The 16,768-nt window shown below is 37.8% G+C and overlaps 1 protein-coding gene across 6 annotated transcripts in view; it reads right to left on the bottom strand.

Moving 5' to 3' along the window:
* lrwd1 (leucine-rich repeats and WD repeat domain containing 1) overlaps positions 1 to 16,768 on the bottom strand; it is a 57,863-nt gene that overhangs the window by 38,378 nt on the left and 2,717 nt on the right. For 3 of the 6 annotated variants that reach the window (XM_043718743.1, XM_043718745.1, XM_043718746.1), the window contains exons 2-7: positions 13,774 to 13,907; positions 13,350 to 13,584; positions 11,838 to 11,957; positions 11,304 to 11,456; positions 8,753 to 8,866; positions 3,447 to 3,752 (exon numbers count right to left, since the gene is read on the bottom strand). In XM_043718743.1, coding sequence (XP_043574678.1) covers positions 3,447 to 3,752; positions 8,753 to 8,866; positions 11,304 to 11,456; positions 11,838 to 11,957; positions 13,350 to 13,584; positions 13,774 to 13,853 — 1,008 coding nt within the window. In that variant the 5' untranslated portion in view covers positions 13,854 to 13,907. Of the gene's footprint in view, positions 1 to 3,446; positions 3,753 to 8,752; positions 8,867 to 11,303; positions 11,457 to 11,837; positions 11,958 to 13,349; positions 13,585 to 13,773; positions 13,908 to 15,146; positions 15,906 to 16,768 lie in introns of those variants that run through there. The other 3 variants (XR_006315826.1, XM_043718744.1, XM_043718742.1) reach the window with 3 other exon arrangements.

Below are 16,768 nucleotides of genomic sequence, written 5' to 3'. Positions count from 1 at the left end.
AAACTGACAACCGGAAGCAGCAGGGACAGGCCACTATAAATGCCGGAGGAAACACCACAGAAGCGCTTCACAGGAGGCTCCCAAGCACTGAGGATGTCACCTAGACAGGGGACGAAACATTTGCAACAAAAAATTCCAGCTCGGCGAACAGAACCACAACAACGAGCACCCGAGCTACAAATCTTCACCCAAACTTAGAAGAACTGACCTTTTTGGAAGATTTATCCTCTTCCATAACTAATTTTGGAAGTAATAGAATTATGATAACTAGTCCCAAAGTGTTCCACTACAAACACTGCAGTCACTTGCCCTGCTTTAATTTCACAGAGAAGGTCAAGTTTTGCTCCTTGTTTAGTAGGAACATTTACACATTGATAAAGAAACTTTTCACAAATGCCTCACCATCCAATCCTTTAACATTATACCAACCCCCTTTTGTGCTCAAAAGGTAAAATTTATACAAACTTAGTTTTATTGACATTCAATAAGAGGGGAAGCTAATACCACATGAATGGTTTTCTAACATGTCCAGACTTTCTTTTAAAAATGATTCAGAAACATCATTTAGAAAAGTATCCCCAGCATTTAACAATTTTCTCCACAAACCCTATGAGCCTTTCAGGATGTCACATCAGCTACAGGTAGTTCTTTAACGTATGGTTGCATTCTTCCACAACCCCACATTATAGAAAAATCGTGCTTTAGAAATAGCGCTTAAAGTGCTGGTGATGTAATCGCTTTATGGCTAACATGGTTTAAAAGTTCACACTTTAGAAATAACATCCTCAATTTGTCAATCACATTGCAGCAAATTTGTGTTGACAGAATGACCTGTATTTCTATAGCTGCACTGCAATGACACCAGTGCAGATTTAGGAAATGCCTACTCTCACTTTTCATTATTTGCTTTAACCAGTTCCTGATTTTTAGGTCTCCATACCAGTCAAATGGTAAAGGATCAAGCCATAGGCTGCCAGCCCTCTGTCAGGACCATTGCTCAAAACATAACTGTACAAAGTTAAAAATCACAACACCAGATTATAGCCCAACAGGTTTAATTGGAAGCACTAGCTTTCGGAGCACCGCTTCTTTATCAGGTGGTTGCTAGTGCTTCCAATTAAACCTGTTGGACTATAACCTGGTGTTGTGTGATTTTTAACTTTGTATACCCCAGTCCAATACCGGAATCTCCAAATCACAACTGTACATTCAGCTCATTGATGCACCAATTCATTCTTGCACAATTTCCTATTGATGCTTAATAAGCAGATTTAAAATAGTTTCCAGTTTAAGTATTCAACTATCTCTTATTGGAAGTTTATTGCACTTTTCTACCTAACTTTACTTTGAGAAACTCAACTCAGCAATGTAATGGTGATGAAAGCAACAATGCCACATTGTGGTAATAGCAGGTACTACTATATAATGTGAAATAAACAGCTATATGACAAAAATGGTTAGTGTTCGCTATGGTGCTCAACAGTTAGCTAATGCGAATAGTTGTCAAATATGATACAAGTCGTTCTGGTATAAGACACGTTTTGTCAACGTGAATTGGTTAGAACTTGACTGACAAATTATGGACGCTGTTTGGATAACGCAAACTTTCTACTAAATGGATATAACAATTTTCTATAGCGACTTTCTAGAACAATCTTCTACAGCAGTTTTCTGTGACGTGATTTTCTATAGCACCAAGTTGCAGAGGAATTCAACTATCATATTATAGCAGAACAATGTGTAGTTTATGTTATAAATGCAAAACCTTCAAATGTCAAACTAGTCCTGGTAGGACCTGCAGAAAACTCCTACTTCCAGGCTTTTTGTTGCATTACCAGACCATTAAGCGGTTGATTGCCCTAATTGATGCCAGCAATTGTCAAGAATCTGTTTCATTCAACAGTTGGTTGTGTCATTGCTATGTAATTCAGCTTCCTGTTTCCAGGTTCCTGATCAAGGACAGGCAAAGTGGGATGAGGCACCAAATTTACTGCAGAACGAATTTCTGGTTAAAGGGAATCCAGTAAGCATCAATATAGTCTATTCCATTTGATTCAGCATTCATAGGAATGAATGGTGACCTGGACTGGCTGATCCTAAATTTTGGGCTTTGATCTAGCGTGGAATCTGAGAAACAGAAGTGGGATGGTGTATGCAAAAGAGCTGGAAGAATAGCCTAGTCTCTTACACCAAGCAGGATGGGTGGAAATGTGTTGCCTTTAAAATGGCTATAGCGCCCCAAGAAGTTCAAGGACCTTCACAACCCATTCAGTCTTCAAGATCCACATTCTGCCTTTCCCAGCTTTTTTTTGCTTAGCACTTGCTCATTCTTCACAACAGCTTCGTTCATGCTTTTCTCTCCAGGCATCTCCTCATATTCCCATCTGAATAGTGAACAGTAACATGCCTTACCATGCCTCACAATTATACTTTCAATCCATCCACACTAACATTTTGCTGCTGTGGCTTCTGCTATCCACTTTATTCCTTGGAGGACCAAAAGAGATAATAGTGAAGTGTGAACTGCAGATCAAGGTGAGTGAAGTGGAAGACAGGTAAACAGACTTCCAACTGTTGGAAATCATGTGTCAAGCAGTGACAGCACACTCTCAGAAAAGACACTGGGAGCATTAGCTTCTCATCCAGGCAGTGCTAATTTTCCTGTTTACTTTTGAGAGCTTCCTGGCCTTAGTTTCATTACAGAAGCATTCCCCATTGTGCTCAGGAACTCCACAGGAATTTCCTGCAAGTTGCAAACCTGCCTGGGCTAAACCTGATTGATAACTCTTTGCCACTTTGTAGGACTCCTACCCTGCACTCTCCTCCCCATGGCAATCAAAACTCTGCCCTTTGTCTCTGTTCACATATGAAGAACAATCAAAACAAGGGACTGGAAAACAGTTAGAAGCCATAGAAATTTGCCTAACGGATAGAAATGCTTTTGCTAGGAATGCTGTGGAGAAAAAAAAACGGTGTTCAGAAAAGCAGAAAAGGTGCTGAATACAAAAAAAGTGTTAAAAAAACTTTCAGACTTAACTTATAGAAAGAGGAAGTCGTAGAAAATAAACTTACATATTAATTATTTGTAAAATGAAGTGCAAATATTTCTTTAAGCAAACACTTTATCCAGACATTAATTTTTTCAGAATTGATAATATAGCGGTTTTTGTTCATTAATCCAATATAGTGAGCAATCTGCAAAAGTGTGGGGAAATTGTGTCCCTTGCCATGTTGGACACTTGCCACATTATAGATCCAACTTCTATACCAAGGCACTTAGACTAGTTATGGGAGTATAGAAACATAAGAATTTAGGATAAATCTGAACAAAGGAACCATTCCAGATTTGCTACACTATTTATATGGCTTAGGTAAAACTCTTAGCTCCTCATAAAATGATATAAACAATCCAAATATAGGTTGAGTTGAAATTTCAAGCCAATTACCTTGTATTTTGGTCTCTTTCTCGGAATACTCTCTTCGCTGACAACTGGTGTAGCTGAATGATCCCTCTTCGTAGTACTCGGTTTTGTTTTCATGTCAACTCTACTGGCTTTGTTGGGGTACTTAGCCATCTGAGCAGATTGTCTTTCTTTTCCAAGCTGAATTTTCATACTTTTTCTGGAAATGTCTTCAGTGTCTTTTTTGGAAACTTCAGAAATGACTTGCTTTCTGCTCTTAGTGGTATCACGTGCAGTAAAACGCCTGGTGCTTCTGGTTGAAGATATTGTAACGGAGGACTGCTTAAGGACCTAAATACAAAACAAGAATGTGTGAAACAGCAGCATTTAAAGGAAAAGCAATGTAACACTGCCACTATCATGCACGTACTGGAATTGCACTATCCCTTACATATTGGGTTCTCTCGTGTAGGAAGCGCAAAAACTCAACTGTTCAACACTCAGGAACCTAATGAAACTGGACGAAAGATGATACTAACTATAGGTACAAGATCCTTTATCCGAACATCCAAAAACTGAAAAGCTCCGAAATCCGACGGTTTTTTTGAGAATTTTTTTCTCATTAACAAGATTGTTTGCTCGTCAAACAATTAACCCAAGTCAATACCCACTCGATGTGCGTCACTCAGGTGTGACATTGAAGGCGTGGCCAAGCACCGACAGGCCTGAGGTCTGTGAACGTCCCCAAGTTGACACCCACTTGATGTGTGTCACCAGATGCAACTTTTTTTTTGGGGGGGGCCTGGCCAAGCATGTTCTTAGTTAGAAGTCTGCTTCTCCAGTAAGATGTTTATAAATTTCACCATTAAACTGACACATTCTGAAAACCGAAAAATTCCAAAAAAAAACACTGGTCCCGGGCAATTCAGATAAAGGATCTTGTATCTGTACATTGATCAGATACAATCTGTAATACATTTCCTCAGACTGGCTCCTGGGAAGAGCAGTTGATTAGGAGGAATCATTCAATATATAGGGGTGATGATCCTTGCTTTCTTTCTTCAGAGCTATTTTGGCATGGAGGGAGTCAAATCTCCAAGGTGAACCATGATAAATATTAGAGACGAACATTGGCTTCTCTCTTGATAGAATCTCACTTCTAAATTTCAACCAAAATGTAATCTTTATTTTCCCTCCCCAAGATTGCAAATGATTTTTTTTTCCTATGGAAGAAAATTATCAATATGCATCAACACCAAAATATCTAGCTGGGTTGACTTGAAGATGGTGGAAAGAAAGACACAGGAGTGTTAAAATAGCTTTAAAAGGATAAGTGACCAGACAAGAGTTTTGGGAAGAACTTGGTAGAGAGTATAAAGTGGGAAAATGTGTAAATATCTATTCAGTTTGGTAGGAAGAATTGAAAAACAGAATACTTTTGAAAAATGAGAATATTGAAATTCAGGAGATTTGGGTATCCTTTCACAAATCAAAGCAAGTTAATATGCTGGTACATCAAGCAATTAAGGCGGCTATGGTATGACAGCTTTTATTGAAAGGGGACTGCAGTATAAAAGCAAATATGTTTTTCTGCAATTAAACTTCTGTAAAACTTCATCTTGGCATACCAAATACAGTTTTGAGTCTCCTTACCAAAGAAAGGATATATTCGCCTTAAAGGATTTGTAACACACGTTCACTAGATTGAACAGCTCACTCATTCCCAGGAATCAAAAGACGAGATTGAATAGAATGGGAGGTGACCTAATTAAATTTAGAAAATTTTTAAGGGGCTTAACAAAGTAGATGCTGAAAAAAAGTCTTTCCTGACTAGGGAGCCCAGAACTGGGAAACCAGGAGTGTTCCTCAGTGTTTGATCCACTGTTGTTCATCACTTTTACAAACAATTTGAATGAGAATGTAGGAGAAATGGTTCCTAAGTTTGCAGATGACAGCAAGTGATGGTATAGTGAACAGTGAAGGTTATAGAGTCATAGAGAAGTACAGCACAGAAACAGACCCTTTGGTCCAACTTGTCCATTCTGACCAGATAAGCTAACCTAATCTAGTCCCATTTGCCAGCATTTGGCCCATATTCCTCTAATCCCTTCCTTTTCAGATACAGCATTTAAAAGGCATCTGGATGGGTAATTGTACCAGCCTCCACCACTTCCTCTGGCAGCTCATTCCATACACCTAGTGAAAAGGTTGCCCCCCTGGGACCCTTTTACATCTTATAACTTCTCACACTAAACCTATGCACACTCCCCACCCCAGAGAAAAGACATTGTTTATTTACCCTATCCATGCTCCTCATGATTTAATAAACCTCCATAAAAGGTCACTCCTCAGCCGCCGACGCTCCAAGGAAAACAGCCCCAGCCTGTTCAGCCTCTCCCGACAGCTCAAATCCTCCAACCCTGGCAACATCCTTGTAAGTCTTTTCTGAACCCTTTCAAGTTCACCACATCCTGTTACAGCACTGGGTAAACTCTCCTGCTTAATTTAAAACCAGCAACGCAAAAGATTTATCCAGTGCAGTAAATCTTTAAAAATTTGACTGGCCAAGAACTATTTAAAGTAAAAATTAACAACTTTATTTCTTAAAGTATAACAGAGAATAATTAACTAACAACTATTTACACTTTATTCCTCTAACCTATCTTTTATCTTCCCTTCTATAATATTCGTCTGATAAACACCCAATTAAGATTTACGAAACCACACTTAAAACCAGGCAGCTTTCTGCGTCACAGGTTACTGATCAAAAAGGTATTTCTAAGAGAGCTATTTTTCAAGCAGTCTGCTTACAAGCTGGGCTTGGCAGTTCTCCTCTCAACTGTTCAATTTTCCCTTCTTATACCCCAAAGCATCAGATTGTCAATATGCTCAATTCAAATTGGGTTGGAGTTTCCTACATTTTTCGGGGTACAATTTAAACCGATTGGCCGAATTCAAATTTGTGTTTTTGTCTCATAGCAATAGACAATAGGTGCAGGAGTAGGCCATTCAGCCCTTCAAGCCTGCACCGCCATTCAATATGATCATGGCTGATCATTCCTAATCAGTATCCTCTTCCTGCCCTTGATTCCTGCCCTCCATAACTCTTGATTCCACTACCTTTGAGAGCTCTATCCAACTCTTTCTTAAATGAATCCAGAGACTGGGCCTCCACTCCCCTCTGGGGCAGAGCATTCCACACAGCCACCACTCTCTGGGTGAAGAAGTTTCTCCTCATCTCTGTCCTAAATGATCTACCCCATATTTTTAAGCTGTGTCCTCTGGTTCGGCACTCACCCATCAGTGGAAACATGTTTCCTGCTGCCAGACTGTCCAATCCTTTCATAATCTTATATGTCTCAATCAGATCCCCTCTCAATCTTCTAAACTCAAGGGTATACAAGCCCAGTCGCTTCAGTCTTTCAGTGTAAGGTAATCCCGCCATTCCAGGAATTGACCTCGTGAACCTACGCTGCACTCCCTCAATAGCCAGAATAGCAACTCAGCAAATGCTGTTTGTTCTGAATCAAATGTTACTTTGTAAATTCTCCAGTACTTGCCAAGTCCTTCACTCCCTTAAAAGGTACATCCACATTTTAATAACTATCCTTCCAATAGGAAGACCAGAATTGCACACAATATTCCAAAAGTGGTCTAACCAACGTGCTGTACAGCCGCAACATAACCTCCCAATTCTTATACTCAATGCTCTGACTAATAAAGAAAAGCATACCAAATGCCTTATTCACTATCCTATCTACCTGCGACTCCACTTTCAAGAATCTATGAACCTGTACTCCAAGGTCTCTTTGTTCAGCAACACTCCCTAGGACCTTACCATTAAGTGTATAAGTCCTGCTAAGATTTGCTTTCCCAAAATGCAGCACCTCACATTTATCTAAATTACACTCCATCTGCCGCTCCTCAGTCCATTGGCCCATCTGATCAAGATCCCACTGTACTCGGAGGTAACCTTCTTCACTGTCCACTCGGGATCTTGATCAACTACGCCACAGGGCCAATGAATAACAGATGGAGTTTAATTCAGATAAATTTGAGGAGCTGTATTTTGACAAGACAAACACAGTTAATGGTGGTGCGCTAGGGAGTACGTCAAACTGAAACCTAGGGGTGCAAGTACATAGTTCCTTGAAAGTGGCATCAGGAGGATGAAGGAGGCATTTGGCATGTTTACCTTCTTGAGTACAGGTGCTGGGACATCATGTTACAGTTGTACAAGACACTGGTAACGCCACATTTGGAATACTTCATACAATTCTGGTCATCCTGCTATGGGAAGTATGTTATTAAAATGTGAGGGGTGCAAAAAAAAAATTTACATGGATGTTACCAAACCTGGAAGGTTTGAATTATAAAAAGGAGAAGTCGGGGCTTTTTTCCTTGGAGCGTAGGAACTGAAGGGTGACCTCAGAAGCTTATAAAATTATGAGAGGCATAGATAAGATGAATTTCCACAGAAAGGTGGCAGAGTCCAAAACTAGAGGGCATAGATTTAAGGTGTGAAAGGAAAGATATAAAAGTGACCCGAGGGGCAACTTTTTCCACAGAGACGGTGGTACGTGCATGGAATAAGCTATCAGAGGAAGTGGTAGATGCTGGTGCAGAAACAACATTTAAAAGACATTTGGATAGGTACATGAATAGTAAAGGTTTAGAGGGATATGAGCCAAACGCAGGCAAATGGACCTAGTTCAGTTCCGGAAACCTGGTTGACAGGGACAAGTTGGGACAAAGGACCTCCTTCCATGTCATCTAATTATATTTACTCAGGAGGTGGGGTTAGCCATTTAAAACAGAGATGAGGAGAAACTTCTTCACTTAAACAATTGTAAATCTTTAGAATTTTTTACCCACAGAGAGCTGTGGATGCTCAGCCATTCAGCATATTTAAGTTTGAGGTCAATGAACTTCTGGGACACGGGGAATCAAAGGATCTGGCAGTAGGATAGGAAAGTGAATGTGGAGGTTAAGTAATGATCTTATTGAATAGTGGAGAAGACTCAAGCAGCCCCATTACCTTCTTCTGTTCCTATTTCTTAAGTGTTTAATATCAACAGTGGTTATCCATCAATACTGATGGATGGGAGAATATCCTACTACAGAAATCAAAGCTTTGCTGTCAATGGAGGAGATAAAGAATAAATGACCATTCTGTTCACAGTGTTTGTGTCAGCATGCGATGGTGAGGATCGCTACTTCACAGAATACATAATTCTTGCCTGCTACATTGTACCAATAACTTTTCCTTCCATTTTGATTTATCTCAAGACAAGTGGAAAATGAGGAAAGGAAATCCTTAAAATTATACAAGAGAACAAATTAGTCCTTACATCAGTGACATTTGCTTTCATTTCTTCCTCATCTTCATTTTCTTCTGCATCAGAGGATCTCTGCTTATCTTGCTGGAGTAAAGAGTTCACAAATTCTGTAGCTATCGTTTTCACCTAGGAAGGAAATTAAACAAGTATAAGTGGATGAAGGAAAACAGGCTCTGTCCACAAAGTTGTAGGTTATCAGAATATAGAAACAGAAACAGGTTCTTTTGCATCTCAGTCCTCTTGTGCAACTCATCGAGATCATTGATCTGTGACCCAACTCCTGACCATTTGCCTTCATAGTTCAGCGAACAAAAAGAAAATCTGATTCAAAGTTTACTATGGAGTTAGCATAAATTGCATTTGCAGAAGAATGTTCTGTTATTAAGTGAGTGTACTGTACCTTTAAGTGAGTTAAAAGCAGCAGGACTACCTGACAGAACCAAGTGTTCTGAAAAGAAATATAATGTAACATTTGGTCAAGCAAACAACAAAACAGATTTGATTTAGGGCAATCAATTTAAATTATACCCCAAAGAAATACCAAACTCCAATCCAGTTAGAATTTAGTATATTGATAATCTTAAAAGCCAATGACACAATCCAATGCTTTGAGGGTATAAGAATTGGGAAAAGTGAACAGTTGAGAGGAGAACTAACAAGCCAACGACATCGGCACAGTGCCCAGAAAATAGCTCTCTTAAAAAGGTTCCTTTATGGATCAGCAACCTGTGAAGCAGGATCCCCAAGAAGAAAGGAAGACTGGAATTCAAAGAAAACTGAAAGCTGCCTGGTTTTGAGATAAGAAGAAGTGTTGTTTTGTAAATCTTAATTGGGAGTTTTAATCGGACAAGTATTATAGAAGGGAAGGTGAAAGATAGGTTAGAGGAAGGAATTGTAAATAGTTGCAAGTTAATTATTCTCTATTATACTTTAAGAATTAATGTTGTTAATTTTTATTTTAAATAGTTCTTGGCCTATCGAATTTCACAGATTACTGTACGGGATAAATCTTTTCTGGGTTGTTGGTTTTTAAATTAAGCAGGTGAGTTTACCCCAACAGTTCCAAACTTCTACCACATTGAGCATTCGTGTGTTTCTGTATTTTACTCCTAAAAGATTTGATATCAAATTTTAGACTTACTACTCAGATTTCCCAACCAGTAAGCTGTTTAAAATAATTAAAAATACAGTAAAAACTACAGTCAACAGATTCAACAAGATATGGATTATAAACATTTTGTTAGTTCAAAATATCAATTAAATAATTTGGCATTTTGAACTTCCATACAACTCTACGTTGTAATTACTGTGCCAAGTCCTAGTCAAATGGCAACTGACTCTGCGGTATCAAATTACTCAAATCTGTCAAAAATGTTCTCAGTTCCAACTGTCTGTTAAACTGGCTTCAACTTGCCCCATTTACCTTTCCCCACAGAGAGCAGACATCAAATGGTCTTCAGGTAACTGACTAAGTGTGTGTTGTGATATGCCAGCCATCTTTACATTTAAAAGGCTATGCTAGAGACCAGGCACATTCATTGTAAGTGGTTTCATTGGGGTCTGCATCATGTGACCTTCAGACGACCTCTCCCAAGATGCTAAGCAACAGATGAGAGTAGGCTGGAGCACCCCAACCCAGCAATTGCTTTTTAAAATCTTTCTATTCACCTTTGGATAAATAAATCTTCTCTACTATATTAGGATTAAGAATCATGAAATTAAAATATATGAATATTTTTTTCCTTAAACTTAACTTGCATTTGATTTAATGAAGGATGAGCAAGAACAAAACCAACCAGATTTGAAAGAATTATGTCCACATTAAAGTTTAAATTCATTTGTAAGTGATCACAGTAATGCTTTTAACAATTTAATAAACTCTACTTGTCTCACTTACATGAACTGACTGAGAAATGAGGCTCTGAATGCAGGTTGTCAAGAACACACTGCTTCAGGAGTCACAGCTACTAATGGTCTAAATGATAAGCCTTCCAGTGATTCAGAAAGAATTCTTATTCTGAAAGTTAATCATCCTTAACTCAACGGGAGCAACTGTCTACTTAAAAACATTTCTAAAATAATACTCCTTGTAAATTAGCAAATTGTTGTTTGTAAAATTCCAAGTTGTTATTTCAAATATTAAGTATCTAAGTTAAGAAGGTTGAAAAATAAAAGTAAAATTGTTACATTTAGTGTGTAGATATAGCATACAAAGATATTTATTCTATAACAATGTGAAACAACTAAGCAATTGTTTAGCAGTGAAGCATAGCACAAGACAATCCCAATATACGGCTGCGTAGAGTAACGAGAAGTTGGTTTGCTCGATTGTTCCACGAAATGTCCAATGCCTATGGTCATAATGGGAAACACTAAGGCCACTCTGAAGCAGAATAAGAGAGATTGATTTCAATATTATCGTGAATAATTCAAAACAGATTATGAACCCTGTGGGGCACTGCCTTTAATGTCATAACAACCAAACCAATTCCTTCACCTACTTAACACAAACAAATTGCGAGGATCACAGACAACATACATGGAACGAATGTGGAAAACTTACTCTCCACTTTGTGAATTCTTTCAGAGAATTTGGACCATACTTTATTTCAGCAATTGCAGATTTCACAAAGTCTTTTTTAATAGCACTGATCTCAGCAGCTGTTGGAAGTTCAGAGAACTGGATCTTACAATATTTCGCCCAAAAATTAGTTACCTGTAGAAAATCAAAACAAAGAACTGATACGCTAAGAAAATGTGCATTGGCACATCCTTTCAAAAGTATTAAGGCTTGCTTAGGAACATTCCAATTAGTGACAGGGAAAGCAAAACAAAAGAATTGTTCATGGAAAATCAGTTAAAATAGCCAATTTAAAGGTTTAAACATGTATTTTATACTTAAACATCTCATAACGATACGAAATAATTAAAAAAGGTCTAATAGATACTTAACAGCATTATCATTAACTTCTGATGTGTTTAGGATTTGTCATAAATTAGTTAAATAGAATCTAACAGTGCTAACTATTAAACCTAATTTAAAGCAACCCTAGTTTCACTAAGAAAAAAAACTGTTACTTTAATATCACGCACTCACTTGAGACATTAGCTTCTGGCTGTTAACGAACTTCAGATTATTTGCTCTGGATGTTATATCTTTGCCATTGAGTTGTCGAAGATTAGGCAACAGGTACATTACCTTGTAGACGTCAGAGATCTAGAAAGAAATAAAGAGTTACATGTTATTATGTAATAATGTTACAAAATCATGAGACACTGATTTACAGAATTCTTCCTTTAATGCTTTCTTCCAGTTTTTGCTGCATTATCAAGAATTAGTTATCTATAGAACTCTAACTTTCCTTTTTCCCTCATGGAAGATAACATTGGACACAACAAAAAATGGTAAAAGCAAACAAAATACAAGTTATAATCATCCCATTTTCATTGTCCTGCTTGTGCAATGATGCCCCAATGAGAAAGACGGTGGAAATGCATTTTCTGGTTCTGCAAAAGTCCTATGTTTGCCTCCAAAAACTAAGCAATATTTCACCCTCTTGACACTTTACACTTTGAAAAAAAAATTACTCAATGGGTTGGCTGATGGCAGTGCTGAGATCTATCCACACTAATGGTGATTGATGATACTACAGTAATAGAGATTCAATCCATCCCACTCCATTGCCCAAGGATCCAACCTCAGCTGCAAAAGTTAAGCACTACAGATTTGGGACACTAAGAGTGCGTGGAAAATATCAAAAATAAACCTGGCTCAGAATTACTGCCATGTCTCATTGCAATGACTTAGAACAGCACTGACGTAGGTTTGGAGGCATGAGCTTCAAAATGTTTTACAACATGTTCTATTAAGTGAGAATGCTGACAAATCTGCTGCATACTTTCAACAGTTATTTTTTTTTTTAAAAAAGTTCCATTACTTTACAGAGCCTAACTGCTGCTATCCTTATCTGTATGATCTACAGGAGACTTCAGACCCAAAACAATATAGCTGACTCGCAACATGCTCCCTGAAATGGCCTAACAGACCTATCAGTTCAACAGGCAATTACAGATGGCCAATGAATGCTGGCTTGGCCAGTGATGCACACATCCAGTTAAAGAATAAGGAAAATAAATACACAAACTATACCTCAGGATTACTAATGTGTTACGCAAATGGCAACCAATTTTTAATTTGGACACATATAACATACAAAAAGGACACAAACTTCAAATCACAGGAAATTCTGACTTTAGATGTTCACCAATTACCATAAACACAAATTAAGATGCTGACAAAGCATTAAAAATTGAAGAGCAAGTGTCTTTTCTTGTTTACGTAGTTGGGCATTATTCCTTTATACGAACTCATTACTCTTTCCTTCCTCAGGGCAGATCCAAGAAATAGTGAGATGGTGCAGGACTTTGCCTAACTAATTAAAGTAGGCAAATATTGTGTGCCATAAAGTGAGGGAGAAAGAAAAGCAAACCTGAAATTTATGTAACCATTTACAATGGGAAGTTATGCAAATTTTAACCATTTAAATTATGCCAAAAGTTTATCACAATCATATCGTTCTTCAACTCAATGTGTTTTCAAATCACTTACTGTTAAGTACAAGTTATCTTCACAATTGAGATCCTCAAGATTCTTAAACTGGTTCAGTGTTGTAATTTGTTCCAATTTATTATTGGCACAGTTGAGAAGCCTCAGGTTGGTAAGGCCCAGATTGTTTGGAAATTCTGTCAGTAGATTTCCAGACACATCAAGTTCCTCCAATGTCCGTAGCTGGGAAAATAACTTTCGATCAAAATCACTTGTTTTCAAATTCAAATTGGAAAGGCTGAAGAGAAACAGGGAGAAAAATATTGACTGATTAAATCTGAACAACAACAGAGTTATCGATACCACTACAATTTGCTCAAGTTCTACACAAGCAGTTCTTGTGTTCCATGTCAACTGATACATGAGATGCAAATTACTTTGTGAATGTTTTATGAGAAAGCTATAATATTTCATCAATTATTCTTACTTTATTTTCTTGATTTGGCCCAAACTGGAGCATTTTGGAGTTCCTTTTTCAAGCAACAGTTCTTTTGTGATCTTCGTCATTCTTGAAATTGTTTTCTAGATACTAGAAATATTATCCCCTCACTCACGGGAAGTCTAAACAACAAAAAGCAAACACATTGCATTGGAAGGTCTGTACAGCAATGTCTAGCCAAAATTATTAGACAAAACCAAATTCTCCCAGTCTGGAAACCAATAAACTTCAACTAAATCACTTAATTAAATGTTTAAACAACTGAAATTCCAGACATCTTTGCAGTGAATATTAGCGCTGAATTTACAATAATTAAGTCGAAAGATTTTGCTACAGCAGGGAGCAATATGGGAACAATAGGTTTGTGCCTTACTACATATTAAATTAAAAAGTCACGCTGCTATTAAAAAGGCCAAGCCTAATAAATTATGGTACTCAACATTGAACTGAACAGGATTTAAAACATTCCAATTAATATTAGAGGTCAATGACGTTCTAATATTGGTGTTAGTCATTAGTGCTCAGTTTCTTAAATTTTTAATAAATTTAGTTGAAGCTCTAAATACATTTTTGTTCATATTGTTGCAAGTACAGTTTTCTAGGATGGCCAGATTCCTCAAAATCATATTTGTGCTCACTCAGAACAAAAAAAAATTCTATAGGAATTCAGAATTTCAAAAACCATCAACTTCTATGAACAAGTGCAGGTTCTAAGCATAGTCAGGTCAAAGTTTGCATTTTATGTTTTAACATATGAAGCCATGAAATGTTATTTCCAGATGTTTGCATTAAAAAAGAATCCATCGAAATGTATATCTTCCTAAACCTAATTATTCATATTTTAGGTAAATAAAGAGGATGACAGAAGTGCCACCACTTGCATCGTTTTCTGGAGATCCCCTTCACCAACTTGACGACCTTGTAATTTTATTTTCTCAATGGCAAGTGTCTTGTCCTTTGGGATAACTGTGATCCTAAATCACTCTCCACTTGCTAACACACTATGCTCTGGATGAGGGTCAATATTGTGGTGCTGGAAAAGCACAGCAGGTCAGGCAGCATCCAAGGAGCATTCCTGATGATGGGCTTATGCCCAAAATGTCAATTCTCCTGCTTCTTGAATGCTGCCTGACCTGCTGTGCTTTTCCAGCACCACACTCTTGACTCTGATCTCCAGTCCTCACTTTCTCTTATGCTCTGGATGAGAAGATGATCACATCCAAACCATCAGATGTTAATCATGAGATATATCAGCATTAAAATTCTTTGGGGTCTAACACAAAGATATGAGATGCACTGATTTTAATCAAGTGGCATAATGGTATAAATCAAGATTTTGGGAAACATCACAATCATGTTACCTTTTAATGTGCTGTAAATTACTGGTTACATTGAAACAGCTCAATTTGTTTAAATGATTTGCTGCAAAAATAACAGAGGTCAAATTAGCAAGTCATCCAAAATGTTGGTCTTTTACAAAATAAAATAATTGCCAGGCTGACTGCACATCAACCACTTCAATACAATCCCCTCCTAAATAAAGATTGTTAACATTGGATTATTTGAATATTTGTCACTCATTTGTTATATCAGCCCCTAATTATTGGTCATTTACTTTAATTGCTTTACTATTCAAAAATGTGTGATTATCATTAATCTTTTGATGTTCTCATTAATGATCAGAAAAAGATGTTTGTTATCATGCTCATAATTATGTAAGTATTATAATGAGAGTGTTCTTTCCTTTTTGCAGACAACATCACAGTTAAATTGCTATAAATGTGCTTAATATGAATAATCTAATGATTAAAAAAGGTTGTCAGCTGTGGCTCAGTCGCAGCACTCTAGTGAGAATGTGGTGTGCCCCATTTCAGAGACTTGAGCATAAAATTCTATTTGACACTACAGCTCAGTATGGAGGGATTTAAGGACTTTGGAAGGCTCATTTTTCAATTCACCAAACAACACAGGATTTCCTGAGTAACAGGAGTTTTGGGGGTTTTTTTTTGCATATAGTTTCCCACAGACGGTGAATTTTTCAAGAATTATAGAGTCAGTGTCATATTGTCATTCAGAACGAAAACAAACCCTTCAATCCAATTCGTTCATGTTGACCAAGTTTCCCAAACTAAACTAGTCCCACTTGACTGCATTTGGCCAGTATCCCTCCAAATCCTTCCTATTCAGATACTTGCCCAAATGTGTTATAAATGTTGTGACTGTGTCAGCATCTACCACTTCCTCTGGCACTTAAGGGACATTTAAGCGACTCTTGGATAGGCACATAGAGGATAGTAAAATGAAGGGTATGTAGGTTAGTTTGATCTTAGAGGAGGATAAACGGTCAGCACAACATTGAGGACCAAAGGGCCTGTAATGTGCTGGACTATTCTACGTTCTATATGAATCACCCTGTGTGTGAACAAGTTGCCTCTCAGGTCCTTTTGAATTTTACACTCTCTGCAAGTAAACAGTGAGGAAGTTATTCAATTCAAATGGAAACAAATTGGCTCATACAAATTGGATTAAGATGAGCATAAACAAAACTTTAAATTATTTTCATGTTTACAACAATCTGCAATGTCAATTTTACTTGTTGGAATGAGACTTCAACTCAAAGTTAGTTATCAGAGCCAGTGGTTCTTTAGTAGGAAGAGTGACTTACTAGCACTGAAAACATGCTTATCCCTTACTGAGCTGAAAATGTGTTGCTGGAAAAGCACAGCAGGTCAGGCAGCATCCAGGGAACAGGAGAATCGACTTTTCGGGCATAAGTCCTTCTTCAGGAATGAGGAAAGTTTGTCCAGCAGGCTAAGATAAAAGGTAGGGAGGAGGGACTTGGGGGAGGGGTGTCAGAAATGTGATAGGTGGAAAGAGGTCAAGGTGAGGGTGATAGGTCAGACTGGGGTGGGGGCGGAGAGGTCGGGAAGAAGATCTCAGGTTAGGAAGGCGGTGCTGAATTTGATGGATTTGACTGAGACAG

The sequence above is a fragment of the Chiloscyllium plagiosum genome, chromosome 28, assembly GCF_004010195.1.
Source record: "Chiloscyllium plagiosum isolate BGI_BamShark_2017 chromosome 28, ASM401019v2, whole genome shotgun sequence".
NCBI lineage: Eukaryota > Metazoa > Chordata > Chondrichthyes > Orectolobiformes > Hemiscylliidae > Chiloscyllium > Chiloscyllium plagiosum.
The sequence above is the reverse complement of the archived record's forward strand: the minus strand, read 5'-3'. Positions and strand labels throughout refer to the sequence as shown.